Here is a 13,422-nt window from a genome sequence, read left to right on the forward strand (position 1 = left end):
ACACATTATAATAATTTTAATTGAAATTTATCATTTTTAATTTATTTTCAAAATTGCGCATCTAGAGTTGATGTTTCAGTTTTTAAATAATTTGAATAATTTAATGCTAATAAAAATTATATTTTCACATAGTTAATTTTGGGATAATTACACTCCCTTCTCCTGAAATTTGGTATAGTTACATGTAAAAATTCCCAGTGGTTTGGAAAATCGCATCTAGCACCCTTAAAGTTTGTTTCCATCTAGCACATATGTCCATTTGTTACTGAAAATACACTGAATTTGTTGATATAAAAAAAATTAAATAAAAATTAATATTTATCCTCGATGACTTGTTATTGACTTATTGCAAGTCAAATAATCTTTTTTCGACTAAACTACCCTTATAATGGTGAAGATATACCCTCTCACATTCATTAACATGTGAAGACGTATCATCGTAATTTGATCATAAAAATATTTATTTGACCTATAATAAATTAGTAATAAGTCAATGGATTTTTATTTTTTTTGTTAATATCAGCAAATTCAATGAATTTTAACTAATAGTAATGGATAGACTTATTTGATAGACAAAAGCAGACTTTAGGAGTGCTAGATATAATTTTCAAAAACTACGGAAGGTCTACATGTAATTACACCAAATCTTAGGGGAGGGAAGTGTAATTATCCCTTAATATTTTAGAATTTTTTATACATTTTTTGTTATATTATTTGATATTATTCATAAATCATAAAATATAACTTAAATTACTATGATCTATTAATAGAAAAATAAATTTTTAGCAATCATGCATGTTTATTTACGGTGTATGAATGACCAGTTATATTATTTAGTCGGAGCATCATTGAATTAAAAATCCAAGTTTTTTATTAGTATTCAATATTTTAATAATATAAATGATAAATATTTGTAAAAAAATAAATATAAAATATACTAATTCAAATAAATATATTTTTTTAGAAAAATTTATTATTATTATTATTGTCATTAACAAAGATAAGTGCAAATATTAAGCAAGAATAGTATCTTTTTATTATATGGACAACAAACAATCTCTAATCAATTAAGCTTGTCTGCATACTACATAATTTAACTTTTATTTGCTTTTTATTTTTTTTACAAATACTGTCTACTTTTTATTCTATTACAACTTTCAATTTTTTCTACAAAAAATCACTTTTCTAAAAGTAAAAATTTTCGCATAACACTCCCTATGTCTGTTGAATCCAAGTATAATGCACATATCACCTTGTCCATTCAGATGAAAGAGAGTGCCTTTCCATTCAAAAAACAGTCACCTGTACAAAGTTGATAAACAAGAATAATCACAGGACCGTGTTTCCCAGTACGACCAATAGTTAAGAAGCAGCTTCTGCAATGCGATTGTTTAAGCTTTATCAAAACTAAGGATTTCTGTGTCTGATTGAAACCAAATGGCTGTTACTGTCAGTGGAAGCTTTGAACAGGAGCAGAGAGCTTTAGCTCATGTGCAGCCTGAAACGAGTCAGCTGCTTGCTGCACCAAACCTTCCATCTTATAGATCAACCCAAGATTAAACCATGCCTCATGGTTCGTGGGTTCCAAACGAAGTGCGTTCATTATGAAGCTTTTTGCAATAGGGAGTGATTTATTGCCCATCTTTATTAGTACGTCAGCAGTTGAGATGATGCTGGGGACGTAGTCCGGTTCTATTGATAAAGAAACTGAGAATGCGATTACTGCTTCTTTATGTTGTTCTTGGGCTTCAAAGAGTCTTCCTGCAAACATTAAAGAACGTCGGTTAAGTAAATGAGGGACGGTAAGATTCAATACTCAGAAGCATATGAGAGAATAGGGAACGCTTATTATTCAACCTGTTGCATGCCAACAACGAGGGGAGTAGAACTTAGTTGCCTTGGCTTTTTTGATGCAAATATCCGAATCAAGCCATAGCTCGTGGTCTGAATAGAGTCCAGCCAAATCCAACCATGCTTCTAATTCTAATGTCCTCTCGGCTTGTAACTGCCAATTGGAGAAAAAGAGAAAACTCTGTACATTATCCTCTTACAAATATTGTGAAAATACCTTGTAAAATCTGTAATCTGCAGAAAATTTTCTTTCGTATTTCCAGAGCTGGCGTAAAACTGAAATTTCAAGAATTTAAGAAGTATACACACCTTACTGGTGTTTTCGTCATGATGTTCACTGAGTCCCTGAATTAATGCTAGCAAAATCCTGTAGGTTTCAATGGCTTGCTTCGGTTGTTCTTGAGCAATCTGAATGACAGCTTTCAGCCTCAGAAGTTCAAGCTGGTCAATATTCCCAGTTTCATCCAAGGCAAGATCAATGATGGCTTCTGCATCTTTTAGTCTCTGCTCGGCAGATGCAATAAGAGCCAACAGTTTCCAACCTCTTGCCGAACTTCCAGCAGTCATCTTTGAGTATAGCATTGCTCGCTCAAAGGCCGGAGTCAAGTTCCTTTGGATGGCATTTTCTAGCCCGAGGCTAAGGCTAATTTCTGGATCCTTAGCCCCAGCCAGAGAAATATGGTTTAAGGAGTTAAGTGAGTCTCTATGTAAAGTGACTCTCTCAATATCAGAAACAGAGGTCCGTGCTACATTTCCATAGCAGATCCCGAGAAACTTATGGCCTTGGCTTAGTATATGCTCATTTTGGTCCATCGAAACATCAATAACTCTTCGTGCAAAATTTATCCCTTCAGAAGATTCGTTTGGATCTTGAGCACATAATTTTGCTCCTAGCAAGAATGATGCTAAATGGGGTTTGCTGTTATCTTCCGAAAACCCTGATGCTTTCTTTAGAAGGTTAACTGCCGTTTGATTCTGACCTGCAGCACTGTAGCAAAGAGCAAGAAAGTACCATCTGTCCACTCGATTGTATCTACCTGGAAGAACCTGCTCCACGTGATCCGCCAAAGACACGAATTCACCAGAGATTGTGAGTGCGAAAGTTAAATGATTCATAACTTCTTGATCCCACTCTATTTCACCATGCAGAACCTTCCGCATAAGTATAAACAACAGAAGAATTGATTCCTCTATACTACTTTTTGGGAACGTTGATCCCCATGGTTTATACTCAGAAGGAATGCCAGCTTCGACACCTCCATAGAGCAATGTGGCAGCTAAGTCCTTCTGCACTTTTGCGAGTCTTTGGGGATCTAAGTTCCAAGGCTTTAAAAGAGCCCTTCGATATGCAGCAATAGCTTCGTCTAGAGATCCCGCCTGCAGCCATAGCTTAGGAAGCAACTCCATTGCCCTGTGAAACATCTCCAGCAACTTGCTATCTTCATTGATTTCCCGATATATACCATTAGGCAGAGCTAATTCGACTGTGTCTAAGATAATCTTGCACTCTCTCGCAGCTTCTGGCATTCAGAAAGACAATGGATAAATGAGAAGCCAAACATCTCAAGACCAGTAATTTAAACTTCAAATTCAAGAACCACCTCAAGGCTATCGACTTTCTATCTTACATGGACTCGACATTGCATCAAAAGTGATGTGCTAAGCTCAAACGGTCATTTTGCAAATTAATACAAAATTATGACTCTATGCTTATTAGGTCTTCAAGTTCAACTCTACCAGAGTTTCTCCTCTGTTACATTCTCATATCTTAACCACATCACATGAGATGGGAATTAATCAACTAATCTTGAATAGAACTCAGGACCGAGAGCTAATCATTACGGTATCATATTTGATATCTCAGGCATAAATGAAAACTCTGATTACCTTTAACACGTCCCAGCTCAGCTAAAGATTTTGCCTTAAGTAAAATTGCTTCAAGAAGTAGGCTCACTGAATGTAGTGACATTACGCCAGCCAGCACATTTCTGTCTTTGGAACGCAATTTTCGGGGCCGAGTTCTCTCAGCAATGGCCTTAGACATTCTTGGTGACAAGAGTCTAATGTCAATTCCTTGAAACACTTGAAGGGCAGCATCAAAATTACCTCTTTGGTATTCGAGCCTCCCTAACAATGCTCTAGCTTCCTAAAAATTCAGAACCAACTCAATGAAATTTAAGCTCTGAGTAAACGTACTGAGAAAATGAGAAGGAAAATGAGGTGCTGAGAAGGGAAATGGCTTGTAAAGTTACCTCATAATTTAGAGAAAGAGCCTCCTTCAATGTAGACTCAGCTTCATCTACTTGAGCATCTTCAAGTTTTGATTCCCAATCAACAGTTCCAGTTCTTGATGAAAGGCCACTGGCAGAGAAATCCCTTGTGGCCAGTGACTCTGGAGACTGTGGCACTGCCTCTTCAAGTTTGAATTGCTCTCCAGAACAAGCACACAGCATCTTTTCTTCTTTTTCTTTCTTTCCTCTTGGGACCCCCAGAAAACACGAAGAAACTCACGCTTCTTGCAATCAAATTATCCCTCAAAGGCAAGTAATTGACTCTTTACCAGCACTCTTTCTACCTTTAACTTGACCATTGTCAAAGAACACAATACATTTCAAGAATTGCGTTTATGACTAGCATTCAAGTTCCAAAGCATTACCACAGCAACACTTGAGATAAAAACCGAGATTAAAGAACCCATACAGAAAAATCCAAAACTAGTTAAAACATTGAAACAAGAAGAAAAAGAAGTGATGACGAAGTCTAGGAAGAATAAGAACAGACAGAGGCAATGGAAGAAAGGGTATGGCTTTACAAGAAAGAGGCAAGCTTCAGCTCACAAAACCTGAAAAAGCTTCGCTACATTTGGCGTCTCTCATTAATAACACGACGTGGGTTATAATCACGGATGTGAAAGCAGAAAAGGGATTTTCAAAAAAATGGGATTTTGCTTTGCTTTTTGGAGATCTGAGTTTGAATTTGATGGGTCATTTTGAACTTTTTCATTATCGCGAGGAAAAATGTTTGCTTGGGGGTAATTGGTGTTTTGACCATACAGAGCGGTCTGCATTGGTGGGGGGAGGAGGGGGTGTTGGTGTTGCAGAGAACGCAGAGCAGCTGCAGCTGTATTAAGATTCTCTCTGTTTTCCTGCAATGTTTTTTTGGGGTTTGATGTCAGTTGTTTGTTCTCAGCTTTTCGTGCTTTTTATGGATTTATAAGACACTATGTTTGATTTCATTTTTAACTTTTTAATTTATTTTGTGTGTCGTGTGAAAATAGTGAGAGTAAAAAATAAAAATAAATAAGTATTTATTAGAGATAATGTGTATATTTGAATTTAATTTTGTAGATAATATAAAATAAGTATAGTATGTTTGATGTTGTTTAGTGGGAGAAAAAACTACTATTCATTGTTAAATTATGTCTCTTTATATATATTTATATACACGTATCAGTATGTATATAACTTTTTTTTTATATGGCCTATAATTAGTGTATACTTATTTTAACCAAAAACAAATAAGACACTGTTTCAAAACATTTCACTACACTCCAAAACTTTCAAAACAAATCAAGACAAATATTTACCATATTTTGGCCCATCTCCTAATGAAACCAAACATTATGTTGTGTTTGCTTGTAAAATATTTTTGGATCTAATAAATGATATTCATATTGTTTGGATTCGTTTTCTGAGTGTTTTGTTGTATTTTATGGAGATAGAAAGGAAAAAAAAAAGATAAATAAGTGTGTGTTACAGATAGTATGTATGTTTGGATTTGTTTTTTAAGATAATTTAAAATAAGTATTGTATGTTTAATGTTGTATTTTGGGAAACAAAAAATACTATTTATTGTCAAATCATAGTCAAATCATGTCTTTCTATATATATTTTGAAGATAATTTAAAATAAGTATTATATGTTTAATATTGTATTTTGGGAGACAAAAATTACTATTTATTGTCAAATCATAGTCAAATCATGTCTTTCTATATATATTTAGGTATATGTATGTATTTATGCTAAAATAGTTTAAAACACATAGATAAGGTGTTTCTGAATGATGGCAAACATTGAGTGTGTGTTAGAGATAGTATGTATGTTTGGATTTGTTTTTGAAAATAATTTAAAATAAGTATTGTATGTTTAATGTTGTATTTTGGGAAACAAAAATTACTATTTATTGTCAAATCATAGTCAAATCATGTCTTTCTATATATATTTAGGTATATGTATGTATTTATGCTAAAATAGTTTAAAACACATAAATAAGGTGTTTCTGAATGATGACAAACATTGAGTGTGTGTTAGAGATAGTATGTATGTTTGGATTTGTTTTTGAAAATAATTTAAAATAAGTATTGTATGTTTAATGTTGTATTTTGGGAAACAAAAATTACTATTTATTGTCAAATCATAGTCAAATCATGTCTTTCTATATATATTTAGGTATATGTATGTATTTATGCTAAAATAGTTTAAAACACATAAATAAGGTGTTTCTGAATGATGGCAAACATTGAGTGTGTGTTAGAGATAGTATGTATGTTTGGATTTATTTTTGAAAATAATTTAAAATAAGTATTGTATGTTTAATGTTGTATTTTGGGAAACAAAAATTACTATTTATTGTCAAATCATGTCTTTTTTATATATATTTAGGTATATGTATGTATTTATGCTAAAACAGTTTAAAACACATAGATAAGGTGTTTCTCAATGATGGCAAATATTGAGTATGTTTCGACTCGTTCCAAAAATAACTTGAAAATAAAAACAAACATAGTAATTATTTTTTAGAATTATTTAAATTATACTTCGAACATAATTATTATATTAAAATTACAAATATATTAAATTAACAATAAATATTATATTATTCTTATATAATAATTTTTAATATTATATTAATTATTATCATTATACTTTTATCTCACATTTGATCAAATTATTAAAAAAAAATTCTTATTTCCACCAAAAATCATTTTATTTCAATTTACCTCACTGAAATAAGATAAAATAATAAGCAATTATAATTCAAACAAAGCAAATTTCAGAAAGTACAGCTTACGATACATTTAAAATAAGACGTAGGAATGTTGCATATTCTCCCTTTTCGTTAGGTAAACTCTAACGATGTTAAATTTTAGCTAAATTGATCGTTATATCTTTTTTATAACGACTATTGATCTTTGAATGTAAAAAATAAGTGGTCCAAATCTTACGTATTTTAAATATATTTTTTATTTATATATATTTATATATACATATTTATAACAAAATATAACTATTTTTCTGCGAAATCTTCTCTCTAAGATTCCAGCGGCGTCCAAATGAATTTTTGGCCATGGCTTACACCATTCGAATCATCTCCTTAAGGTGAACATATCGATACCTGAAGTCTCTTGCCGTCGATTCGCTGCTGTTTGGACGAACAACGGCCTGAGACTACCACCATTCGACTTCGCTCGTCCAGACGATTCCAATGAGTCCAAATTTGTCCATTTTCATCACCGACTTGGCGACGGAGAAGAAGAATGTTAAAAAAAAAATTAAGTAAAATTATTTAATTTAATAAAATTTAAAAATAATAAAAAATATTAAATGTTTAATTTACATATATATTAATAATATTAATATAATATTTTATATAAGTTAAAAAAATTGATATAATTTTTAGGTATTTTTATATTTATTTAGTATATTTTATAAATATATAGTAAAATATATTTTTAAATTAAATAATAATTTAGTAAAAGTATGTAATCTAATAAAATTTAAAAATAATAAAAAATAATAAATGTTTAATTTAAATACATATTAATAATTTTAATATAATATTTTATATAAGTTAAAAAAATTGATATAATTTTGAGGTATTTTTATATTTATTTAGTATATTTTATAAATAAATATTAAAATATATTAATATTCATAAAACATATTTAATTTAAAATAAATTAAAAATAATAAAAAATATTAATTGTTTAATTTAAATATATATTAATAATTTTAATTTAATATTTTATATATGTTAAAAAATTGATATAATTTTTAGGTATTTTTATATTTACTTAGTATATTTTATAAATAAATATTAAAATATATTTAAATTAAATAATAATTTAATTTAATTAATAATATATAATATTCTAAGTAATTTTTATTTATATTCAAACAAAAGGGCTAAATTGGACATTTGTCCACTTAAAACCCTATTTTTTGTTTAGTATGTTTGTGGGGGTATGTTAAGTTAAATATGTAGTGGAAGATAATGGTACTTTGGACCATTGCACTATCGAAAAAGCTGAAATAGGGGTAAAAAAAGGGCCCCTACTCTCATTTCCACCGCGCGTACAACATCTTCGGTCAGTTTTGGACGGAGGGGTTTTTTTTGGAGGATTTTAAAATTTATAGGGTCTTTTATGACTATTTATTTAACACAGGTAAGTTTTGTGCAATTTTAGCATAACACATGGGGATATTATGCAATTTTCCCTAAATTCATAAATTATAAATAAAGAAAAAAAAGAGGGTGAATATTATATTTGGTTCTTTAAGTTTTCGATTAGAATCATTTTAGTCCCTCAAGTTTATTTTTTTGACTTCAGCACTCTTAAACTTTACTTTTTATCGCAGTTTGGTCCCTCTGACCATTTCTCGATGAAAATGTAGTCGGATTTTGACTCTTTGAATGGTAAAATGGTTAATAAGTTTAATTTTATCATATTAGTCCCTTAAGTTTGTAAGATTGTCAAATTAATCCTTTCTTACAGGAAAAGAATAGCTTTTTTACATTGTTTTATGTTGTTATGTTATAATTATCTTATATGAATAATAAAATTTTTTTGAACTTCAGTGAACATAATAATAATATATTGCTTAGCTTAAAATAAACACTCTATTTTTTAGTAGTTAAAAAAAATCAAAATTATGAATAAATTTCATCTAACTTATCTAATATGAAAATATATAAAAAAAACCTAAGTTGGTAATTTTTTTATTTTAAGAGTTGAAGATAAATGTAAAAAAGTTAAACTTTAATAATATTTACTAAATGTTTGGATTTTCGAACAAAAAGTTGGTAGAATATACTTTTTAACTAAATTTTTTGGTGGAATTCATATATATATATATATATAATTCATTTTAAGAGGTTTTTCAAATATATAGTCACATTCTTAAAAAAAGATCTATAAACAATACCAGAACAATTTGAAGGATTTTAAAAAAAAATCAGGGAAGAACTAACCTGCAAGCTAGGTGCTCACACTCCAATGCTTAAGTCAATAATAAAGTTACCAAAAAAGAGTCGAAAAATAACTTGAAATAACGTAAGATAGTAGTGCAACAATTGACATGAAGTGATAAAATATCAAAACTTAAGCTAAAATAAGCTGGTGTGTGCAACAAATGATTAGAAAACGTAAATCCGTATTGTTGGCGGAAAAAAAGTTTAGAGCGTGAATAACTTGAGTTATCATTTTGATTGTAATATGTCCCCCATTTATAGTTGGACTGAGAGTAGAATCCGAAAATTAGTTGTAGCAAGTTACATACCGTTGGAAAGCTACAAATGCCAACTAACTAACAAAACAATTAGCACAATTTGAACTTACCTAAACGAAGATATGACTGCATAAGTGTATCTTTCTTACTCAACTCGAAATATCTGGGAGGGGGTTACTTGCTTACTCTGGCTAGATCTACTAATACAGGGGAAGTAAGTTGGAGATTTTTTAGTATGACATGACTTGAAATGTGTAGATTATTTCTAACATGAAATACCTGTTACTTGTTGAGTTATCTTGCTGCTCAAACCTATTTTTGGGTCATACTATGTTAGTTTTGAGTGCTAGAAATTATGGGCTTAATACTTTCATGATCGAACTGCACGAATTTACGTTTTTTGCTCATTTTTTGCACTCCACCATCTCACTTTAGCTTACATTTTGATATTTTATTATTTCATATCAATCGCCGTTATCTTATGTTAATTCAAGTTTTTCTCAACTCTTTTTTTATATCGATTACTAATTTAAGTATTGGAGTGCTAACTCTTGTTTTGCAGGCTAGTCCTCCCTTAATCTTAGAATTTTTTTGAAAATTCTTCGGCCATCGTCGTGTTGCTGGACCTTAGCATGCATCAATATAATATAATGACAAGCTTGTCCAACTATTAGTAGTAGAAGGGTAAGTGTTGTATGTATTAGTTTAGAGGGTGAATATTACCTCAAGAATAGTTTAGAGGAGAAGGAGTTCTAGACTTACTTTAAATATTTTATAATCTTCAGTTTTGATCACTTCAATTATAAAATTATTATTTCTAATATCTTATAAGCTTCACAATTTTATTGTACCCAAACACTTTAAAAACTTATTTTTAAAATAAAATCGAATATCTTATAAATCACAAAAATATTTATATGAATTTACAAGATATTTTAAATAAATTTAGCCCGTCACCCTCTAAATCCATAATAATAATAATGATAAACAAGCATTAACTCTTAGAACTGGACTTTTTCAATTATTCATATTTTGTGTAAAAAATAAAAATGATTATAAATATCAAGCCGCCAATATAGGAGGATATAATACGAATTATATATAATTTTAATTAATTTTAACCATTTTTTCTTTCTACTCTAAGAAGACTTCATAATGTTTTAATTAAAAATGAAAGAATAAAAAATACTATGGTCCTTATGGAAGATGAAAATTAAATAAATTATAAGGATATTTAAAATAAATTTTATATAGACCATTATTTTTTCACTTATAAAAAAAATAGTTCAGTTTTTGTATACTCTAATAAATTATTCGGTACGTCCCACCCATATTCGCCTGGTATCCATTTGCAAAAATATTCCACACTGCATATGTATCATAATGTGAAAATAACAGTATTATTAAAAAAATAAAGTTTCACTCGGAATTATTTTTTACAATAAAAATAATAACGTCATTACATCGTTAACTTACAATCACTATATTTACAAAATTAAAGTAAAAACATGTAAAAATAAATTCAATTCTGACCTAAAATTTCAATAGCAGTTACTTGAATGCACCTATATATATATATATATATGTCTTAAAATTATAAAGTGAAATAAAATTTATTATATAATATATAATTAATGTAACTATTTTTAACTTTCCCTGTTGAAATAGAACAATTTTGTCTGCACACTATTGTATTTGTATTGGCATGTGAAAAAAGAGTGCAGGGGTACACCCTGTAACACCACACACCTAATAATGCAAAGCAAAGGTGTGAAAACATCTCTCATCAATGAGGTTTTTGTTTTAAATTTAGCTCAGATTTTGTCATTTCTGTGTGTGTGTGTGTGTGTGTTTCATAAAGAAATTGGTAGTATTCTTAATTTGAATTTTGAGCATCAATAATGTGTAGTTTTGACTGTTAAGGCTTTAAATTTAATCAGATTGTGAATGTTTGTGCTATTCGAAATGTTCACTTAAGCTTTTGTGAAAAATAAAATATTCTTTTATCTTCCTGTATTTTTTAAAAAAAGAGCCAAGGAGGCACTGCTCTCCTTTTTATAAAACATAGAGGGATAAAATGGTATTTTGTTTTTCACACGGGCTTATATGAATATTTCGAATAACACAGAGGGGTAATTTGCAATTTACCAAAACGAATATCAAATAAAAAAGGTAATCGTAAAATACAATGTTTATGTGGCTCGGAAAAATCTCCCACATTTAGAATTGCTCAAAATTGATTTTCAGTAGCATAATTTCAAATAAATTAGAATTGCTTATGTTAGGGCGCGTCAAAAGATTGCAAAATTACAATTTTACCCCTGACAAAATATTTTTTTTTTCCCGAGGGGGCGTGTAACACACCTCTGCAGCTTTTGCAAACTCAAAATAATTTTGTGGTCGTTGAGTCTGAATGTAATATTAAATCAGAACATCTTGAAACATCAATTAAGTTTTTTTTAGAAATAATGTATAGATGAGAGCTCCTCAATAATTGAGTGGTGTGAGTTCCACATGTGGCAAAAGATAACTCAGCAGGTGACCATGTGATTTCTTCATTTATTTACTAAATTAAATACAACAAGACTACTAGAATCCTATGTTTGTAATCATATGATTAATCATTAATAAATTTGAACTTCAACATACATAATGTATATTAATTGATTTTCATATAATTATATGAAAATCTCAGTATTTTGAAATGAGGAGTAGGCTTCTTTGGGGGACATTTGAGAGAAAGTACACTTTTTATTTTGGCCAAAAGGGGCATCAATCTGTTTTTGTTTTCTCATTGTTTGGTATCACATGTGATGTGAATGCAATGAGAAAAGGTAAAGGTGAAAAATGGGGCAAAAAAAAAAAAAAAAAAGTAAGCAACTTTTGTACAAATTGCATCAAATCACTATTATTATTATGGGGATCTTGTAAAGATACGGGTTTAATGTAATTTACCCTTTGTGATATTGTAAATTAGATTATTTTCTTATGAAAAAAAATAGCAATTTATCCTCTTATCTAGGGAAGTAAATTGCTTCATTTTAAAAAATCAATGGGGTAAATTGCTGCATTTTAAAAAATACAGGAGATAAATTGCTAAAACAAAATTTCATAGAGAAGTAATCTGCTCATTTGCAATATTACTTAGGGTTGTTTATATTTTTTCATAAAAATACTAACAAATGTAACATTAAAAATTATATTATTATTTCATGGAAACGTTACATGTATCAGAACAAACGCATTAACAATACCCATTTCTATATGGGGAAAAATAGAAAAATTAATTTTTTCGTTTATAGAAACTTTTTTGTTCAAATCAAGTATGGCTGAATCGAACCAATTATGATAATATAGTACATTTACTATATTATTGGTGATCAATTACATGACAAGTATATTATATTTATCGTGATTAATTCAGGTAAGATCAAGTCTGATGTAGATTAGAATTTTTCATGTATTCAGATGTCTAACTTTTTAATTATGTTTCCAATTTTTTTCAAAAAAGATATATGAGGCATGAGAGTTGGGTTGTAAATTATTGGGAAAATCTCATTTTTGATCCCATATATTAGATCTTGTTCAATTTTGGTTTCATTCATTACAAAAATCTCAATTTCAGGACAATATCTTTTAATTCATTTTAATTTTGGTCCCATCGTCAAATAATTAACAGAATATGTTAATTGTCGTTAAAGAGGCATGTGTCTCTCACATAGTATCATTGAATGAGGGGGGGGGGGAAGCATACATCTTCGGCCTATTTCTTCACCAAATCCTTTCCTCTGCAAAATTGCTCCTTTGAAAATTCCATCTTAAACTTTTTTTTTCTGTTTTTTCCCAATCTCCTATTGAAGAAGCTAAGAAGAATAGATTATTACTAGAAGAATGAGCCTTCGTGACCTAAAGTTGAATGATTTCTCATCTTTTTTTCATTTCGGCCACCTCTTCTTCCATTTTATGCAAGAAATTCACATCCTTCCTCATTTTGGAGATTTCTTCTTCCATTTTGTTCAACTTGCGAATGAGCCCATGTAGGATTGGCAGATGAATCGAGCCC

General features: G+C 29.7%; 1 protein-coding gene across 1 annotated transcript; it reads right to left on the minus strand.

Moving 5' to 3' along the window:
• On the minus strand, positions 1,168–5,040 carry LOC105155603 (protein NPGR1). Its single transcript, XM_011071498.2, has 5 exons — positions 4,104–5,040; positions 3,739–3,997; positions 2,161–3,371; positions 1,858–2,005; positions 1,168–1,761 (listed from the first exon to the last, which is right to left on the minus strand). Exons 1-5 carry the CDS (start codon positions 4,302–4,304, stop codon positions 1,451–1,453), a joined length of 2,130 nt encoding a protein of 709 aa, XP_011069800.1. The 5' UTR covers positions 4,305–5,040; the 3' UTR covers positions 1,168–1,450.

Source organism: Sesamum indicum, linkage group LG2, assembly GCF_000512975.1.
Source record: "Sesamum indicum cultivar Zhongzhi No. 13 linkage group LG2, S_indicum_v1.0, whole genome shotgun sequence".
Lineage (NCBI taxonomy): Eukaryota > Viridiplantae > Streptophyta > Magnoliopsida > Lamiales > Pedaliaceae > Sesamum > Sesamum indicum.

What these genes read in the sequence shown, in the direction of transcription:
- LOC105155603 (XM_011071498.2), bottom strand. Translation starts at nt 4,304, where the DNA reads ATGCTGTGTGCTTGTTCTGGAGAGCAATTCAAACTTGAAGAGGCAGTG. An exon ending in TGAGCTGGGACGTGTTAAAG is followed by an intron (nt 3,372 to 3,738) that starts GTAATCAGAGTT and finishes TCTGAATGCCAG; the next exon opens with AAGCTGCGAGAGAGTGCAAG. An exon ending in TCGTTGTTGGCATGCAACAG is followed by an intron (nt 1,762 to 1,857) that starts GTTGAATAATAA and finishes TAATGTTTGCAG; the next exon opens with GAAGACTCTTTGAAGCCCAA.